Source organism: Impatiens glandulifera, chromosome 4 (assembly GCF_907164915.1).
Source record: "Impatiens glandulifera chromosome 4, dImpGla2.1, whole genome shotgun sequence".
Taxonomy (NCBI): domain Eukaryota; kingdom Viridiplantae; phylum Streptophyta; class Magnoliopsida; order Ericales; family Balsaminaceae; genus Impatiens; species Impatiens glandulifera.
The window spans coordinates 43,755,479-43,777,215 of NC_061865.1; the positions used below are offsets into that span (position 1 = coordinate 43,755,479).

The following is a 21,737-nucleotide window of genomic DNA, read 5'->3' on the forward strand; positions in this document are numbered from 1 at the left end:
TCCTTCCCAAAGAGTTTTGGAAACTTAAATATTCCATTCATTAATAAGACAAAACTGAATTTCAGCATTAAATGCCCCTACTTTCCCTCCAATTTTAACACTATATAAGGAACCTTCCCTTAACAATCCAACATACTTTAAACAAATCAGATCATTTGCCTCAGAACTTCTTAAACTCCCTCTCTTAGCAAAACTTGAAAGCATGTCGAGCCGCACACTAAGGAACCATTTGAGCATTGATTTTGACTCAGTCCTTCAACATGATGATCTGGAAACGAAGGAACTCATGTTTGAATCACTAATCGACATCGGTCTTCGTGATTTTCTCGAAGAATCCGGACCTATGCTCATTCTAGAAGTGCTGGAATTCTTCCAAAATACATACATAAGTGACGACATCATTGTCTCCATGGTGAGAAGGCACACCATCTCCCTGAGCGAATCCAAATTTGCTCAAATGTTTAATTTCCCAACTCAAGGGTTTTCTGACTTCCCATCCAGGATGGGAAGCGCAGCAACCGATTACTCGGAACTGTTCTCCGGAACCGAGGTGCCGGTGGAGAACTACGTGCTAAAAACCTGACTCGCCCACCACATCCAACTCCTTCACGAGATTGTCAACTGATCCATCATTTGCCAATCTTCGAACCAGCACTACTCCAAAAGAGTCTTCGACATGATGACCTACATTGTCAGCAACACCCCTATAAATTGGGCATCGGTCCTCTTCCAAAACCTGAGGACTATGGTCGAGACAAAGAAAGGTCTCGGCTACGCCCCTCACATCAGCCGGCTCATTCTTGAACACAGTTCAAATTTTGGACCGGGTACACTAGCGTGCCCATCAAATGTTCTCGATGAGGAAGGGGTGGAAGACAAGCTCTCCAGAATAATTATTACATAAGTTATAATTTTGTATCTTATGTATTCCAAACCGATCAATGTATCGGTCTTTATTTTGCTCCTCTTTTTATTAAATGATTATCCGAATCTCTAGGTTTAAAAACCGGGTCATAATCGCACTGTTAAAATATCTGTCTAAATGACTAACCGGCTAAAAACACTAACTACCTCGTTAAAAAACCGGTCAAAATCGCAAACCGCTTGATCATCGGTTACATAACAGCTTCGCTTCATAATCAGTTACAAGAACGAACCGCTTCATTGCCGATTAAATAACCGCATCAAAAGCCCGCTCAAATCTCCCGCACATCACTTCCCGCCCTTTGTTTCCCTCCCATAGCCTTTGGAGGGAAAATTCCCTCTCAATACTGATGTGACGGTTCGCGGCGGTTGGAATTCCAACCCGCGACTATACATAGGGTCCTTAGCCATTTTCTTCCATTCTCATGCGAATCGGCTTTCTCTCTCTATCTCTCAAACCTTCAAAACTCTCAATCCTTCGGTCTTTCGTTCTCTTCTACCTACAATGGGTCGCAAATCCGTGCTTTTCAAACACATAGTCCAGGTCGACTTCGAGGAAGTTCGGGCGAACGGTTCGGCGGAAGCATAGCCGGTGTTAACCCAGATCTCTGAATCCGGTCTCGAGCACTTTCTAAACGGGCCATTCGTCTTATATCAGGATGCGGTCGACGAATTCTTCCAAACCGCCATCCTCACCGATGGGACTATCATCGCAACTATATGCGGACAACGGCTCGAACTGACGAAGGAGTCGGTTGCTGAAATACTGCATCTGCTAACCGAGGGAAGCGACTTCTCGGTGTTCACGGACGAAAAAACCTTCCAGGCGGTTTGCTGGGATCTTTCGGATACGGAGATCCCTATCGCGGTATCCGGTAAAAAGACATCTCTTAAACCGGAATATAGACCTCTGTGCGATATCTTCACCAAATCGGTCTAGGCGCGAGGAGGCAACTATGACAGCCTCACCCGGATAAAAATTGAGATGATTGCCGGTTTGGTCAACGGCATCCACATCAACTGGGAAAAGGTGGTTTTCGCAAACCTGTGTGAGATGGTGGATCCGACATCTAATCGGTCATGGGGATACGCCATCCCACTTGGTAAAATAATGTGTCACTTCAACATTAAAACCGGCCCTGGTGTTCTCCTCGCCCCCAGCAAAATTATAAAATCCCATCAGTTCATCAAACCGGAGGACAGGCAAGGCAAAAAGAAGGCCTCCGGTTTTACAAGCGGCCGAAGGAAGAAAGGAGCTAGTAAGAAAGTAGTTCCGGTCAAAGAAAAATCCGGAAGCAAGAGGGAGAAGCAAACAACCGGATCGGCTAATCCGCGGTCCGACACCCCCAACACTGAAAATTCGGCATCAAGCTCTGACCGAACCATTTCACAACACCTCGAAGAAGATCAGACCGGGAAAGGGAAAGGACCGCTGGTCAAAGAACAATCGGTCCGACATGATGATACTGATGCCGACTCGGACACACTAAAGGTGGATGAAAAATCCGCGGATGAACACACCCGGCAAACGGCCGAGGACCTCGTCAGAGGAATCATGGACGAGATTCATGAGCAGGCTCGCACAACAACCGACGTTCAATATCAATGGGCCCTACACCGGCATCAAATATTCTACAAAAACATGCTACCGGATCTCACTGTTAACCAGAAATTCGAGAAGCTGGTTGAGATGGAGGAGGAGGTAATCAGCCTCACAAAGGCTCAGAGCGTCATGACCGCCCTAGGACGAAGTAGGATGGTCGAACCGCATGCTCGGTTACTGGGGCTCACCGAACACATTCGACGCCTCCAAGTAAAGCATATTCCAGGGACACCGGACTCTTCACTTGAGCTCTTGGTGTTAAACTTGCTAGCGGACAAGGAAAGGGAACTAGCCGAGGAGATGGCACGGCTTGAAGCAGAGCCCGAGCACCAGGAGACGTCGAATTTCTCCAGATCCCCACCTAAGGATGATGGTGGTCCGAACCCGACCAACAATGAGCATTCCTCTACTCCATCGGAACAGGACATCAACATAACCGAACCCAGGACGGGTACACCGCTCACCGAACAGCGAGTATCTGCTCAAACCGGGGATTCAGTACCGGCCATAACAGAAGATAGGGTAAAGGCCCTCATCGAGGAATTTGTCAATGACGCAATTCGGCCGTGGCAAAAGAAGATCAAAGAAACCGCGGCTAAATCCATCGAGATGACTGAGACGACAAATAAAGATCTAAAAACCGCGGTTGATCGGATCACGTCTGTTGAAGTAAATTACGGCAATACAGATCATTTGTACATCGGTCATCTTGACAGAACCAAGGCATTGGAGGAGACAACTCCGAAGCTGGTGACCGACCTCGCCTCTGTCAGCCAAAAGGTCGCTATGATGGAACAATCTCAAGAAACAACCGATCAAAGGCTGAAGAAGGTTGATGAGGACCTGGCTGAATCCGGTGTCCAAGCCGGCTCTACACTTGAGAGGGTGGTATCGCTTGAAGAAAAGCATGCCAAGATCGAAGCCGATCTAAAAGCGGTCACCGAACAGGTGGCGGAATTGATAACGGCAAAACTGGCAGCCGACAAAGCACTCGAGGAGGTAAATGAGCGTGAGGCTAAAAAGTTTCAGGATGCTCTAGACGAGCAGGCTCGGATTCAGAAGGAAACGGTTCTGGCAGATGCAAACCTGGCCGGACATATGCAAAAGATAGAGAACAGTGCACCGACCATAGAGATTCGACAAAATAAAGATGCCCTTCGACTACTCGTCCAACAGGAAACATACAATGAGCTCGTCGAGGCTCACAAGAAGTCCAAGGCGGTTGCTTTCCCTTCCGTTCCAGTTACACGAAAGAGGAAGGCGACTTCAAAGAGGGCGGAAATCACGACACTATTGGACAGAGTCCCTGATACGGTTATTGATCCTTCATTCAACCCAGTTTTGCAAGCCGATGAAGATTTCGAGGAAGAAGTCGAGCCACAGCTCAGAAGACAGCGGAGTTTAGATGCGGTTCCAATTAGATCGTTCGCTCAACCGATCTCTCCCTTCACCGACACTTCAGGCGGTCAGGGATCCTCATCCAGGCCGGTCCCAACGGTCAAGGGAAAAGCGACTAATGAACAGCTGGAAAAATTCTTGTCGCCCAGATCGAAGAAATATGGGCTTTATTTATATTTACTATGTTTAATTCAGTTCTATATATATAAAGTACTTTTCATATATATCGAGTATTTTTGGAAACCGGCCTACATTTGCATTCTTACATGATTTTGAATATTTTAAATAAAATAATCAAAAATGGAGAAATTGATAATATAAAATATAAAATTCTTCAAAAATTTTCTCAAAATTATTCTCAAAATTTTCCAAAAGTTTTTGAAAAAAAAAATTCTCCTAAGTCAGTTTCCAAAAATCTGGCCAAATAAACTCTTAAAAACAACCGGCCTACATTTGCATTCTTACATGATTTTGAATATTTTAAATAAAATAATCAAAAAGGGAGAAATTGTTAGATAAAATTAGATCGGTTAAATAGAACTTAACAAAAGCAAATCTCTTGTGCAGGAATAGGTAAAGAACTCAAACAGTCAATCTGAAGTTATGGAAAAACTGGAAGTCATCCGGTTAACATAAACAACCAACCAGTACAAATAGATACTCCTAGTATCTGTTGAGGATGATACCGAAAGGACAGACTTTAGTATTGCCATATTCATACAAGTCTGAAGACAGTCTGCAGGCTGCAGAAGATCGTCCGGCAGGATCTTTCCACTCCAGGATAAATCAGAGGCGCAATCCTCCAGGCACAGGCAACTGTCCAACCGACAGTTGCCATATTGAGTAAAAGACAAACCTAGGCGGTTTGACCGCTAGGTCTGAAGATTTGACCGCCAGGTCTTAAGGTTTGACCGCCAGGTCTGAAGATTTGACCGCCAGGTCTAAATCACTGAACCTCTGCTCAACCAATCAGATTCAAGGAAATGAAATGTGACCGTTGACACATTTCACCTATAAAAAAAGGAGCTGAAGAGGAATAAATGTGGTTAAGAGTTTTGAGAGTTTTCTACAACCTAAGTCACAAATCGTGTTCTATCTCTCTAAATTAAAAGAGCTTAAGTGTGTAGTTAATGAGTGATTACAATTTCGGTTACAATTGTACGAGTGTTATCGAGCAGAAAATAAGTCTCGATCGTATTGTGTTTGTGTAATCCTTAGTGAATATCCTTCTCGCGGTTTCGAGAGGAAGGGGTGACGTATGAGTTTATCTCCGAACATCCATAAAATTCTGTCTTGTTATTTACTTTCTGCCGGTCTTGTGTTCTAACCGATTCTACTTAAACCGACTTACATCATCATAACCGAATTACTGAATCCCAAAACCGACCTACCATACTCCAAACTGACTTCATCCAAATCCGGTTCTGCCTATCTCGTGTGTGTGCTGCTTAAACCTGAAACAAACCTCTTCCGCACTTGAACTCGGTTCAAGGATTTGTGACAGTTTGTGTAGTATTGAAACCCCGTGTTAATCTCTAACCGGATTAATCACCAACATTTGACTAAAACGCGCTAACCGGCCAGACCCCGGTCCGCCAGTCGCGACCTAGATCCTAACATAATCTTTTTACAAGACAATGAAATTGTTTTAAGAGGAATATGTTAAACAAATGTCTCAAATTAACTTGATATCGAAAATTTGGTTTGTTTATATATTGTAGTTTATTTAATTTTCTTTAATAACATTATATTTTTATATTTATGTAATATCAAGAAAAATATTTAAAGATTACAAAAATACCATCACAAAAACAGAATACATATATACTAATACTAACTCCTCGATGTAAGTTAGAAAATTTCCCACAACAATAATTTTTTATAAGAATTGAATTTGAGACATTTATTATTTATTGGTCAATAATTTTTTTTTTATCAATATAATTATTTTACAAGTTATGGTCTTTAATTGTTTCAATTTTATCGATAAATCAAATACCTTCAACCACTTTAAATTTTTACTAAGAAATCCTACCTATAAAGATTTACTTGCTATAAATATTATCCATAAGGTATGTTCCTACCTAAGATCAATTTTTGAGGATCAAACTAGTTTCCATCATGTTACTATTTCACATTTTTTTATGAATGAAAAACATACTTTTCAATTTAAAATTATTTATCATTTTTTGTTCACCTTACAAAATGTCCTAACTTTAGCTTCAATATGTTATCACAAACAATAATTTATAGACAATCACCTAATTCTCGTAATTGTTTTTTTAGAACATTATTATGTTTTACTTTCCATATGTTTAAAATGTATGTTTATACATACCAAATTTTATATTATTATATAAAAAAGTTTATTTTGGCACAATAGTTGTCTATAAGTTAATGATCTTTTTAATAGACGGTGAAACTATTTTAAGGGATATATGCTAAACAAATGTCTCAAATTAACATTTGACATCGATAATTTAGTTTCTTTATATATTGTATTTTATTTAATTTTCTTTAATAACATTATATTTTCATAATTATGTAATTACAAGACAACATACCTAAAGATTACAAAATACCTTTACAAAAATAGAATACATATCAACTAAGTCCTCAATATAGGTTAGAAAATTGCCCACTACAATAATTTTTTATAATAATTGAATTTGAGACATTTCTTAATTATTTATTGGTCAATAATATTTTTTATCAATATAATGATTTTAAACGTTAAGGTTTTTATTGTTTAAATTTTATCGATAAATTAAATACCTTAAACAACTTTAAATTTTTCCTAAGAAATCCTACACATAAAGTGAAATTTACTATAAATGTTATCCATAAGGTATGTTCTCACATAAGATCAACTATTGAGCATCAAACTAGTCTCCCATCTTACTATTTCACATTTACTTATGAATGAAAAATATGCTTTTCAATTTAAAATTTCTTATCATTTTTTGTTCTCCAAACAAAATATCCTAACTTTAGCTTCAATATGTTATTAAAAATAATAACTTATAGACAATCTTCTAATTCTCGTAATTGTTTTTTTTAGAACAATATATGTTTTACTTTCCATATGTTTGAAATATTTGTTTGCATTCCAAATTTTATATTATTATTTAAAATTTTTTGTTTTGGCACAATAGTTTGTTTACAAGATAATAAATTTTTTAAAAGACAGTGAAATTGTTTTAAGATAAATGTGTTAAACAAATGTCTCAAATTAACATTTAATATCGATAATTTCGTTTCTTTATGTATTGTAGTTTATTTCATTTTCTTTAATATCTGAGAATGAGAAGCTTAAGGAAAAGGTTCAAACACTTCCTTCTGAAACTTTTGACATATGTGGTCAGTTTATGGACGAGATTTGGAGATGCAGTCATACAACCAATAAGTTTACTGAGGTCTCCCGAATGTAAATCTGGTTTAAGATTTGACAATGCCAGCCTAGACAAGTCTTGTGAAAAGTTAAACTCGGTGAAAGACAATATTAAGCCAATAAGCTTTGTTAGGGGTAATTTAACTGACAAAGGAACTAATCCAAGCTTCGAAGATCTAACCTTAAAGGATGAGATAGTTAATGTTAAGCCAAATGAAAGTTGGCTGAAGCCCAGGAAGAGAGCAACTAGCAAATCTGGCAAACCAAAACCTGACATGAGGTCAAGGAGTTTTAAACTATAACCATCCTCTAAGGTTAATGGAACAACTGCTAGTAGAAAGACGTCTGCTAAGCCTAAATCATATGCACTGATTACAACACAACTTGGAAATCCATCAAGATAACTCAAATATGGATTCCCAGTGGACTGATTGACCGAGGACCCAAGTGAATGTGAGTACCAAAAAGTTATAATTATGTATTTTACAGGTACAACAGGTCATCTACATATTCGTCAAGAATATATTCTAACAAATCAGCAAGTGGTAGGCGTGTTCACGAAGCCACTCCCCGAGACTAAGCTTTCTTACTTTAGAAATATTTTTATGGTCTTGTAGACCTAAATTAATTTTTAATTGTTATTTAATTAAATATGCATAAATTGAGGGGGAAAATTATTGATTAAAGTGGTTGGACAGACGTTTGTAGACGGAGTTCTCAATCGGACTAATTAGATCAATCGTATAAAGAAATCATGTACTAAGACGAGTGGTTGCTTAAGCAACTTGTATATATGCTTGGTTAGGACGTCTAAATGAAGGGAAGACATCTAATGCGTGTTTAGACTCCGTCCGAATAGACGCATAAATAAATAAATAAATAAAGACTTTGACAGACATTGACAGCCCAAAGGATATGTCAGCTCTATATCATTGGAAGAAAAACATTATTCTTGCAAAGTTTGGTGAAACCAAACACTTTGTTTAGTGCTCACGCTTAGCCTGATACATTTAAGCCCAATTAACAAATGCATTCAAAATATTTAAAAATGATAAAAAAAATGTCATGTTCTTAAACAGTTATTCAGTTGGGTTTGGATCCACAAGTCATGCTCCACTGCCAAAGAGATCTGAGAGAAGCTGACTCGATTTTGTGAAGGCAACAACCAAACAAAAGAAAAAAAACTAATGGTTGACACACAAATGTTCGACAACATCAGGATGCACCCGGGTGAGACTATAACTGAGTTCGACAAAAGATTCAGCAGCATAGTCATCGAACTCTCAACCCTAGAAAATGTATATAGCAATAGAGAAATTGCTATCAAAGCTACGAGAGCTTTTCCCAAAGAATGAGATATTAAAACGGTGAGAGAAACTTATGACCTAAAAAAGATCGAGTTGTATGATCTCTTTGCCGATCTGAAGGCCTATGAGTTTGAGATAAACTCAAAGAATGAGGATGTCCGTCCACTCCATCACAACACAAACATCGTAAAACTTCCAAGAATAAGAAGGAACAAAAGGCTCTACTTGATGAGGAAAGCAAGATCAAATGAGTTGAAAGTGATTCCGATGAGAGCTCCTTAAATGAAAGGGAGGAAGAAATTATCAAATGCTAATGACAGATGACAACGATGTATTTGATTTCACCCCTGATGAATTCATAAGAAATAATTTAATTACTGCATTCAATGACATGGTCATTGAGTACAAGAAACAGTTAAATCTTTTTAACGAAATAAATTTGAAAAATAAATCTAACAATACAAGTTTCTCAACTCAAAATAATGAACCAGAAGTTTTGAAAAACAAAATGAATGAGCTATCAGCTGAGAATGAGAAGCTCAAAGAAACAATTAAGAGTTTATCTATTTAAAATAAAAGAATAAACTATGTGGTTAGTAATGGACTAAGTCTGGAAATGCTCTCAAGCAATTCCCTGAGCAACAAAGGCCTGCTAGATGCAAATCTGGTCTGGTATTTGTTGGGGGTAATCCAGTTGAGTCTTGCAATAAGTTGAACCCGGTAAAAGACAAATTTAATTTCATAAGTTTCGTCAAGGGAAACTCAACTTACATTCGAACTAATCGAAACTGTACTAATTTGACTCTTAAAGATAAAATTAAATATGTTAAGCGAACTCAACAAAAGTCAAGTTGGCTTAAGCCCAAAAACAGAGTAGCCAGCTGGTCTGGTAAGCATAAATCTGCCAAGTTAAATACACATAATGAGAGATCCATAAAAATAACTCAAGTATGGATCCACAAGGGACAAATTATCCATGGACCCAAATAAATATGGGTACGAAAGCTGTCAATGTTTATATGTGCAGATGAAACTGGACAAGAACTTGGATCATGTTTAGATAAAGCATTATATGGACTTAACCAAGCTCATAGAGCTTGATGACATCATCTTTAGGTCAACTAACCCCAAATTATATGAAATGTTCTCTAAGTTGATGGAGGAAAATTTTGAGATGAGCAAGACGGGGATGCTGATGTTAAAAAGGGGAAAGTAGTAAAGGGAAAGAAGTGAGGGTGAAACCAGGAAGAGGAAGGTAAAAAGGAAAAGAAGCCATCTAGAGCGGGCTCAATCAAACTACAAAACTGTTGAATGCACGGACTTCCTTAAACGATAAGGGGATGTTGATGTTAAAAAGGGGAAAATAGTAGAGGCAGAGTAGTGAGTGGGAAACCGGGAAGAGGAAGGTAGCAAGGAAAAGAAATCAGTTGGAGCGGGCTCAAGCAAACTACAAGGGGAAATATAGACAATGAATTAAAAATGGGGAAATTTATATTCGAAATATTTTACTTATTTATCATTGCCCATATCTATATAGTTATCTATAGTTCCCTGCTCATCATCACTTAGTTTTAATCATAATCAAATAAGGGAAATTGTTAAATTAAGTTAAAAGAGAAAAATGGAGAAATTTTTAAATTAGATTAAATCATAAAAAATGGGGAAATTATTAAATTAAGTTAAATTATAAAAAAACGTCTTAATTGATTAAACTTAACTTAGGAGAATTAAAATGAACACACATGGTTTTGATGAATGAATAAAACTAAGTTCAGTAATGCATTAATGTGCATGTAAAGCTGAAGAAGCATTAACAGTAGAGTTGCCATCAGTAGAATTGAAGAAGCGCTGACAACAGAGTTGTCATCAGTAGAGCTGAAGAAGCGCTGATAGTAGAGTTTCCATCAACAGAGTTGCCATTAGTAGCACTGAAGAAGAGCTAGAAGCAGAGTTTCCATCAGCAAAGCTGAAGAAGCTCTGGTAACAAAGTTACTGCTCGGCAGAGCTGAAGAAGCGCTGGCAGTAGAGTTGTCATCAATAGAGCCGAAGAAGCGCTGACAATAGAGTTTCCATAAGCAGACTTGCTATCGGCTGAGTTGTTCTATCAGTAGAGTTTGCTAGTAGCTGAGCTGATTAACAGCTGAGTTCTTTTTCAGCATAGTAGCTTATCAGTAGATCTAATCAATATATGAGTGCGCTTTCAGCATATTAGCTTATTAGTAGAGCTCGATATCAACTAATTTCTACATCACCTGAATACGACAAATGTACAACCATTTATTTAATCTAACATGCAAATCGATGAACGAATATTTTATTCCACTACGCACTAAAATCCTGTACGCCTATAATACGATAAACGAATATTTCAAATGTAATGCGCACAAAAATCCTGTACGCTAGGCATAGACAAACGTACCATTGTCACGTATCAACAAAATGGATTCGACCGTTGCCATGTTTCAATGATTAAACGGCATTAGAGAACAACGACGAATCCTGTGGTTCTTTTGAAAGACTACGTTACGCATACACGAGACGATATACGTTGAGGGTTAATCTTTTGTATTAATGAGTAGAGTAATTGGTGATTCAGTCATTGTCCTTGAGCATCTATTTGTAGTAGAAGGACACCAACGGTCGAATCTTTTGTATGAACACGTGGCACGCTCCCATAGGATGGACGCCTAAAGGACAAAGTACAGAAGACTATGTGCTTCTGGAACGTGGCCGAACTGAATGGTAGCGCGCCGGATATCCTTCTACAATTGTGCTGTACTGAACAAGTAGTGGGAGGAATTTTCGCGTACGTGGTGTTCATTCATTGAATGCAAATAGCTGACGTACTGGTCTACAAGAGAAAGTGAAGCAGAAGTAGCGTACAACTAGTTGATCGTGGGTAGACGTATGCTAACTTGAAAAGGCTAATAAAGCAAGGCATTAGACGTGCTCCATTAGACTTCTAAGTCTAAGAGAGTTAGACGCCAACGTCTAACAGCGGATTTCATTAGACTACCACGTTTAATGGATTTAGACTGTAGCGTTTAATGGCATATCACTTCAGACTGATATGAAGGAGTTAGATGCCCACGTCTAACTACGTATTTGTGAGACTGACATGTCTAACTACATATTTGTTACACTTTCATGTCTAACTACGTATCTGTTAGACTGACACGTCTAACTACGTATCTATTAGACTAACAAGTCTAAATATGTATCTGTTAGACTAACACGCCTAACTACGTATCTGTTAGAGTTGCACGTCTAACTACGTATCTGTTAAATTGGTATGTCTAACTATGTATTTGTTAGACTAGCACATCTATCTACGTATCTGTTAGACTGACACGTCTAACTACGTATCTATTACACTAAAACATCTAACTACGTATCTGTTGGACTTGCATGTCTAACTATGTATCTGTTAGACTGACACGTCAAACTACGTATCTTTTAAATTGGCATGTTAAACTACGTATCTGTTAGACTAGCACGTCTAACTACGTATCTGTTAGACTGACACGTCTAACTACGTATCTGTTAGACTTGTACGTATAACTACGTATATGTTAGACTAACACGTCTAAGTACGTAACACGTCTAATTAGCCTGCTTAGACCACGTTTAAGTTAGCCAAATCTGATGCACCTGTATAGAAATAATTAGACGACTTAACTTCGTTTATATGTAAACATCATCAAAACTTAATTGATTAATATTTAGCATTTTCTTTTAATTAACTATTTACTTAATCTTCCAAACAATTTCTTCTAAGTTAATGAACTCTTAATTTTTCCCAAAAAAAATAACATCTCTCGACACAATGCATTTGTGGGTTGATGGATCCATACACCGCCACCCTTTCCTTCTTTGGTCATAGCTGACGAACACTCATTTGACTGCTTTTGCATCCAATTTGCTCCTTCTCGAGTCTAGAATATAGACATAATAAGTAGGTCCAAAAATTCTAAAATACTTAACATTTGGCTTAAAACTAAAAAGCATCTCGAATGGAGATTTGAACTCATTTGGGCTAAAAGGAACTCCATTGATGACATGAGAAGCACAACTCATGCCTTATGCCCATAAGTGATTTGGTATATTCCTCATATGCAGCCATGACTTACAAGCCTCTATAAAGTGTCGAATCTTCCTTTCGGCTATCCCATTTTGTTGGTGGGGTGTCAAGACATGAAAGTTCTATTTTTATTCCATTTTTCCTACAAAAAAATTCAAACTCTTTTGAGCAAAATTCTCCACCATTGCCTATCCACAATACTTGAATTTTCCTTTCTTGTTCTCCTTCTACCGTCTCCTTGAACTCGAGAAATTTAGAGAACACTTCGGACTTCTCCTTTACAAAGTACACCCAGGTGAACCGGGAAAAATCATCCAAAAATAGAAACATATATTTACTTCCCAAGTATGAGGCAGTTCGAGTTGTTCCCATCAAGTCACTATGAACTCGATCCAAAGAACCCTTACTTCTTGATACAAAGTTATCGAATGAAAGTCGATGAGTCTTCCCATATTGACATCCTTCACACACAATGCCCTCCTCAATTCTCAATCTTCAGGTAGAATTTCGACAAGTCTTTCGAGATATAACACTAAGCTTAGTCATATTGACATGCCTAAGCCTTGCATGCCATAGAAAGGAGGTGCTTTTGTCGTTCACTTTTTCGATGTACGAATTTGATGCTGAAAGGACAAATAGATCATTTACCCGAGTTCCAGTTCTTATACATTCTTTAAGAACTTCACATCATGTGGACCGAACAACACAAGATTTCCCGCGTCTATAGCATTTGCTACTAAGAAGAGATTCTTCCGGATTCCTAGAACATGGTAGGCATTCTTCAGAGTAATAGATTCTCCTTTGTCGTTATTAATGACAATTGATCCTTCCCTTTTAACTTCATGAACAGAGTTATCTGCCATGACAATGCCACCACCCCCATTATGAACTCGACTCGACGAGAACAAATAATCATCTCCAGTAACATGATGTCCGCACCCTAAATCGACAATCCACCTTTGATCGATTTCCTATTTACCATGAGACACCTATGTTTGCTTTTCATTCGAAATCATCACATCGACATGAAAAGCCTTGTCCCAGTCCTCCTCAACACGTTGGTTAGACTTTTCTCCGAGATTTGAACTAGAAAAATTTCCATTCAAAGTTACTCTACAATCTCTCTTGAAGTGTCCAGTCTTGCCACACCTGAAATACTTAAGGGGCTTTTTAGTAATATTTGAAAAATCCTGACATGTTTCTTCCTTCTTTGACTTTCCTATTTTCCAGCTCGATTTCTTCACGAACAACACATTGTTTGACTCCTCCTTTATACTCGTTCTAGTCATTTGTGCGGCCAACGACTCTTAAGATGACAAGAGATTTTCAAACTCCTCAAGTGAAGGTTGTTGATCCCAACCTTGAATCGATGTGATGAATGGTGTATATCGGGTCGAAATCCTTGAATAATATGCCTCTTTGTTCGAGCCTCTAAGATTTTCTCATCTGGGAAAGAACTCTGAGACAGATCCAATTTGTATTGCGGCTGCCAACTCATTTTCAAGCATTTGGAGACAAGCATCGTTCTTCTTGTTGAAAAGACGACCAAGCATTTCCAGATCTCGAGAGTAGATCCACAACTGATGATATGCACGAACAGATTGTGGGAGATTGACCTCTTCAACACAAATTCTGCCTTCGCATTGAGTCTCTTCCGCTTCTTCGATGCTTCCGCATTTTCAGCAACATCCTCAGGAGCTACATCATTTTCGTCTACGATGATGTCCCACAAATCTTTCCCGACCATGTACGATTCCATGCAGGTTTTCCATATCCGATAGTTTGAATGGTTTAACAACTCCAAACCAAGTCTAGCTACACGACCACCACTTTCCATATCGAATAACAATGATACCTTCTTCACCAATGTTACCAAAGCTCTAATACCATGTAACGAAATCACAATCAGGACTTCAATGATCGAACCGTAAAAAACTTATTTGAAAGTGAATAGAAACTTTAGAGAATGAAAACAATTTTGAATGAAATTTTGTCTATTGAACTTGTTGAAATAAGAACACGATTACATAACTTATATAAAGTAAAACATAACTTAAACATTAAACTAAGAGAAATGAAGAGTCTCATTTACTATTTACTAGATATAAGATCAAGAGACCTTGACAATCGAAGAGACTCTTGAATAATAAAAAAGAAACATTAATTATTATACATTAGTTTCTAACAAAAACAACAATGGGGCTCCTCACTGTGTTTGTGGAGCTTACCCATGACAAAGAAGCAGAAACAATATTGTTCCCTACACTAATCCTTCCTACGAAAACCACCGCAAATGTTTGAGTTTGTCTGACACTAGAGAAATGAAGTACGTTTGGCACAACTTGTATGTTTAATCCTGGTGGAGCAATAATTTGGGCTTGGTAAATAGATGATGAAGGTCCCACATTTGTAACTGTCCTAGTGTAGGTGACATTAAAATGAGTAGAAGGCATGACAGGGATTGAAAATGAAGGCATGTTCAAATTCCATGCATTTTCTGTCCCATAACGGTTGCAAACACTATGCATTCCCGAAAGAAATTTCAAATCATTGTTTCTGTAGCCTTGCCCGCACAAAAACTTCAAATAGTCAACTAGTGTAATATCATACACAAGGCCCGGTTTTCTAGCCCTTTCAGGGTTTATCTGGCCAGCTCCATAAGCAAATTCTGCTTGAGGTGTTTTTTCTTCACTCATCTTGGTGGCTATATGAAAATTATTTGTAATTGAACATTATTTAAATGATACATTATTTATATGATTAAATATTTATGTATTATATATATATACCGGTAGTCATAAGAGCAGATTTTATAGCTGCCGGAGACCATGATGGATGAAATGATTTGACATATGCGGCTGCAGCAGTAACATGTGGGCAGGCTGATGAAGTGCCTGATACAATGTTATATGGTAGCCTTCTCAAATCTTCTTGTAATCTCGTAGGAGAATTTGCAAGTGTCCATGCTCCCAAGATTTTAACACCAGGTGCACACAAATCCGGCTATATGTCAAGAGAGTAGGAACTTTGTTATAAATTCTTGAAAGTTAAATATAATTTCTAACTTCAATTAGTATTTAAATTTATTGGAGGAGTAAAATTTATACAACCTTGAGAATATGAGGTGTTATAGGATTGGGTCCCCTAGATGAGAATGATGCAATATATGGTGCTGAAGCATCAAAAACTTGAGTACTCTTCAATATGCTTCCAATTGGATTACTGTTTCATATAATAAAAAAACATGAACAAAGTATAACATGTTTAGAACAGCTTGTATCGTATATACCTTGATGAGCTAACATATCTCAAGATGTTGTAACAAAGTTTACATGTTTAGAACAGCTTGTATCGTATATACCTTGATGAGCTAACATATCTCAAGATGTATCCAGTACTCCGCATGTCAACATAAGTTGTTGGGAGGGCAAACACGCTAGAGTCATCTTTGGTTGCATTAGCTTGTATCACCATACCAATTGCTCCAGCAGAAATAGCTGCTTCTCCAAAATTATATTCGTCACAAATGACAATTTTACCCTTTACCAATATAGGATTAAGTGAGTTCGGTTTGCACAATCTGTAAAATATGAGATCAATAAATACATGAACATTATATAAGTATAAATAATAACTATATAGCTATAGTTCATTGAAAAGTAGAATTGGAGATCAAACCTCAAAAAAGTTTGTTTAAGCTTCCATTTATTACAGTTTTAATTCGAATAATTCAATACAATATAAGGGTTCAAGAGCATATTTTTATATTTAACCAAAACTGAGGGACTTTTCTATCTTTTACATTCTCCATTTAACTAGAATTTCCTATAAGAAGAGAAGTGATAGAGATGAAAATTTGAGTGAGGGAATGAGAGAGGGAATGACTCGGCATCACTTTATTTGTTGGAAAAAGGTAAGTAAGAGAGAAAGAGAGAAGAGAGAAGAGAGAGAAATTATTTAATTTTTTCAGCCAATCATATTACCGCCACGTCATTCTCTCTCTTATTCCTTCACCAAATTCCCTCTCTCAATCATTAATTGAGGAGTGATAGGGTGGGGGAATTTGAGGGAGGGAATGACTCATTGGTTGGAAAAAAGGTAAAGGAGGAAAGAGAGAAGAAAGGGAAATTATTTAATTTTTTCAGCCAATCATATTGCCGCAACGTCATTCCCTCTCTTATACCAAATTGTCCATATTATTGGGATATTTATTTATTTTTTTATTTTTTTAAATACCTAGATTGAGAACTAGAAGCACCATTTCTTTTATTGGGCACACTGCCTCCATACACTAAAGGGCTGTAACCATTTGGATCAAACGTGTTCACTGAAACTCCCTGTGCATGATTCAAAAGTGAATTAATAACTTAATAAAAAAAAATTGTATGAATACTTAAACAGAAAAAAATAATTGTGAAAGATTCACCATCAAAGTTTTCCCATTGCCCAACATCAAATTGGTAACGTAATTACGATCGCTGGCACTTGCTGCTACTGTAAGCGCCCAAGGAGCAACATTTTTGATAGATATAGGTCCCGGACCATCGTTTCCAGCAGCCATTGTCGTCAAAATTCCTTTATTCATGGCTTGAAAACTCATAAAAGCTATGGTATTTTCAGAGTAGCTTGAAACACTATTTACAATAGAAATTGATAATAGATCAACCCCATCATTAATGGCATCACAAAATGCTTCAATAATGTCCTCATCTGCGCAACCGGTTGACCAACATACTTTGTAAACAGCGATCCTCGAAGACGGGACTCCTCCTCGAGCTATACCTCTCCCGAGACCAGAAAGGCCTTCCGAATTAACAAGGTTACAGGCGATCACGGAAGCCACATGAGTTCCATGACCAAGGGAGTCTCTTGGAGACTGGATATCGGTTGGAGAGAAGCCTCCATCGTTTTTGTAGTATTTTGCTCCAATAAGTTTCCTGCATTTAAATGGAATAAATATAATAATTTTGTATAATCATTAGCAAAAGCATCATAATCTAATTAGTTAAATGTTATGTTAATACATATTATAATTTTATTAGGATTTACATTCTAGCTTCATACAATAAAAATAGTTTTATTAGGATTTAATTGATATTTATTTATTACAAAACAAACTGATTAATTTAAAAAAAAAAATTAAATGTGAATATCCATTTTAATTGTTTTCTTGTTGATTATAAATCATGAATGACTGTAAGAATCTATGAAACAAGTACTTACATATTGCAATGGAAATTAGTTAATCCATCACAGGACCCTTGCCATTTAATTGGTGGAGGTCCATATCCAGTATCAATAAAACAATCTGACTCTGGCCAAATTCCAGAATCGATTATTCCAACAATTATATCGCTCTCAACCGTGTGCTCTCTTCGAATCCTTTGTGGGAAGTGTAAGAAGTCCCATGATCTCGTTGTTTGTAGATGATGGTTTTTGTTAGGAAAGATAACGACTTCTTCTTTCATTGCTGATAATTAATTAATGTAATGATTGTAAATAAATGAGTAAATGATTTTTTAAGAGAATTTGTAAAATTTGAGAACTAGGTAATGATCTTACAGGAAATTCGTTTACTTTCTTCATCTGTTAATAAGGTCACAAAACCATTTAAATGACCCTTATAACTGTATAGAACTGACGCAGAAGAATTACTATTAAAACAAAAAAAATCAAAATAAGTAAATATGATAGAATTTTATTAATAAGAAAACATTTGTTCAAAGTAATTGATTATTATAACATTACATGCCAGTCAGAGCTTTTTTTAGAAAGCTTGAATGTAACTTAGCTTGATCTTCACTTGGTAGTTTCGAGTTTCCCATGTACACTATATACTTCTGCATAAACATAATTTAATGATCGTTTGAATCTCATAATGTGAGGTAGTTTTTCTATTGATTGGAAATGAAATATGAGTAGTATTTAACATCACCTTTGTCACACACAATAAAAATACAAAAATTATAGAACAGTACTAACTTTTATATTTACAAAAATACAGTACATGTACCATTCAAAATTATGTTATGTTTATTTTTATACTTCTTCAAAATAAAGATTAAGATATTAAAAAAAAAAAGGATAAATAGTGTAAGGGTGTACCTTTCTTTCTTGACCACTCACATGGGTGCAAGTAAAACAGACAACATATAAAGTACATAATTGAAGGAAACTTGGAACAATTGAATATGTTCTTGTTTGTCTCATCTTAGAAGGTGTTTTTTTCTAACTTAAACTTGGAAGAGAGGGATTGAGGTTCCTATTTAAACATTTTATAGATTCTAAAACAATAGAAACACAAAGACTTTTGATATTTTGTAAATCTTGTTTGTTTGGTCATTGTGTTATGCAATTTTTAATGTAATTCACACTGAAAAAAGTTTCTAAAAACACTTGAATATGTATTATTACGGTTATGTAGTTTGTGTTGAAATTACATAAAATATAAAAATATAATTTTACAAGAAATTAAATAAATTACAATATATAAATAAACTAAATCAATAAAGTTAAGGTTGATTTGAGGCATGTGTTTTTTTCTTTAAAATAGTTTCATCGTTTTCCTCTTGTGTGCTGAAGTGCATCACATGATTGTCTCTCATGAGAGAACAAATCTAGTAGTAATTCTGCATCAAAATAGTTTGTTAAAATTTTAAATTAATTCATAAATTCCATTAATTAATGGAAATGAGAATTTCAATAAATTAATTTGTTGAAATTTTAAATTAATTCATAAATTTCATTAATTAATGGAAATGAGAATTTCGATAAATAAAATCAAATGAAATTCACACGAAATTCAAATAAATTAAAGTAAAATTTGATCCAAATAATTAAATTATTATAATTAATTTTTTAATTATGTATTTAACATTTAATGACTTGTAGAACAATTATCAAATTAAATGTATTTAATTTTGTTAATTGTCATCAAACCTTCATGATATTATTGCTATCAATTTATTAGAAATATAGAAAATCATGTAACGTGTATTTTCTAATGAAGAGAAAATGCATTGAGAAATAAAGAGGCAATCAAGGTCAGCCGTTGGATAAAAATTTAATGATTGATTTTATTTTATGAAAATTTATCTTTTCAACAATATAAAATCCCTCATCACTAATCTCAAACCACTTCATCCTTAATTATTTTCTCACTCTAGAATTCCAAAAACTCTTTTCTTGTTTTGTGAAAGTTCTTCGAGTTCTTCGCTCGATATTTTTTATAGAAACGCGGTGATAGTTCTAGTACTTTATCAAGTTCGCTGCGTAGTGATTTCGATGCTGAATCACTAATAAATTCGTTATACCCTGTGACACAGCCATCTGTGATAAGCTCCAGCACAAGGAGAGACGGTGAAACTGTTTTAAGGTAAATGTGATAATATATATATATATATATATATATATATATTTATTTAAAGACAATATATCTAACAATCATAAAATAGTTTACTTGTGCTAAGTTATTTAAGAGTTCGCGCCATCAATTTTTTTTTGTCTTTGATTTTTTAAAAATACGAGCTGCGATGTTACGAAAGAGATGATGTTCATTTCGAAAAATTAAAATAATTCATCTTAAAGAATAAAAAAATCAACAAATAAAGAGAAGTCTTTATTGTATATAGATATATTGATTATTAACACATTTGTTCTTATATTGTTAAAACTTAATTTTATAATCCAATATATTTTGATATAATTTTTTTTCAAGGAATATTAATATGAATATTCATTATACAAATGTTATATAGAAAATAAATTAGTATAAAATAATTTAATTTTTTCTGGTTTTAATTAAAGATTTGATTGTTTATTAAAATTATTATTATTAATGAATGAAAATAAGAAAGTAACTAATATGTTAGCTTTCAATTTTATGGAAATTAATGGTGTTAAAATTAATTATAGACCATCTCCTAATTTTCGTAATTGTTTTTTAGAACAATATATGTTTTACTTTCCATATATTTGATATGTTTGCATTCCAAATTTCAACTGTTTTAAAATTTTTGTTTGGGCACAATAGTTTGTTTACAAGTTAATGTTTTTAAAAGACTATGAAATCGTTTTAAGAGGAATATGTTAAACAAATGTCTCTAATTAACACTTGATATCGAAAATTTGGTTTGTTTATATATTGTAGTTTATTTAATTTTCTTTAATAACATTATATTTTTATATTTATGTAATATCAAGAAAAAATATTTAAAGATTACAAAAATAACATCACAAAAACAGAATACATATATACTAATACTAAGTCCTCGATGTAAGTTAGAAAATTTCCCACAACAATAATTTTTTTATAAGAATTGAATTTGAGACATTTATTATTTATTGGTCAATACTTTTTTTTTTTATCAATATAATTATTTTATAAGTTATGGTCTTTAATTGTTTCAATTTTATCGATAAATCAAATACCTTCGACCACTTTAAATTTTTACTAAGAAATCCTACCTATAAAGATTTACATGCTATAAATATTATCCATAAGGTATGTTCTTACCTAAGATCAATTTTTGAGGATCAAACTAGTTTCCATCATGTTACTATTTCACATTTTTTTATGAATGAAAAACATACTTTTCAATTTATAATTAATTATCATTTTTTGTTCACCTTACAAAATGTCCTAACTTTAGCTTCAATATGTTATCACAAACAATAATTTATAGACAATCACCTAATTCTCGTAATTGTTTTTTAAAACAGAATTATGTTTTACTTTCCATATGTTTAAAATGTATGTTTATGCATACCAAATTTTATATTATTATATAAAAAAATTTATTTTGGCACAATAGTTGTCTATAAGTTAATGATCATTTTTATAGACGATGAAACTATTTTAAGGGAAAAATGCTAAACAAATGTCTCAAATTAACATTTGACATCGATAATTTAGTTTCTTTATATATTGTATTTTATTTAATTTTCTTTAATAACATTATATTTTCATAATGATGTAATTACAAGACAACATACCTAAAGATTACAAAATACCTTTACAAAAATAGAATACAT

General features: G+C 35.1%; 1 protein-coding gene across 1 annotated transcript; it reads right to left on the minus strand.

The window, feature by feature from the left end:
• Window positions 1–14,878: 14,878 nt before the first annotated feature.
• Window positions 14,879–18,172, minus strand: LOC124935186 (cucumisin-like). The gene is made up of 7 exons (XM_047475636.1): window positions 17,928–18,172; window positions 17,131–17,641; window positions 16,941–17,041; window positions 16,066–16,284; window positions 15,815–15,926; window positions 15,494–15,707; window positions 14,879–15,408 (listed from the first exon to the last, which is right to left on the minus strand). The coding sequence occupies exons 1-7, from the start codon at window positions 18,170–18,172 to the stop codon at window positions 14,879–14,881; spliced, it is 1,932 nt and encodes a 643-aa protein (XP_047331592.1).
• Window positions 18,173–21,737: the final 3,565 nt, after the last annotated feature.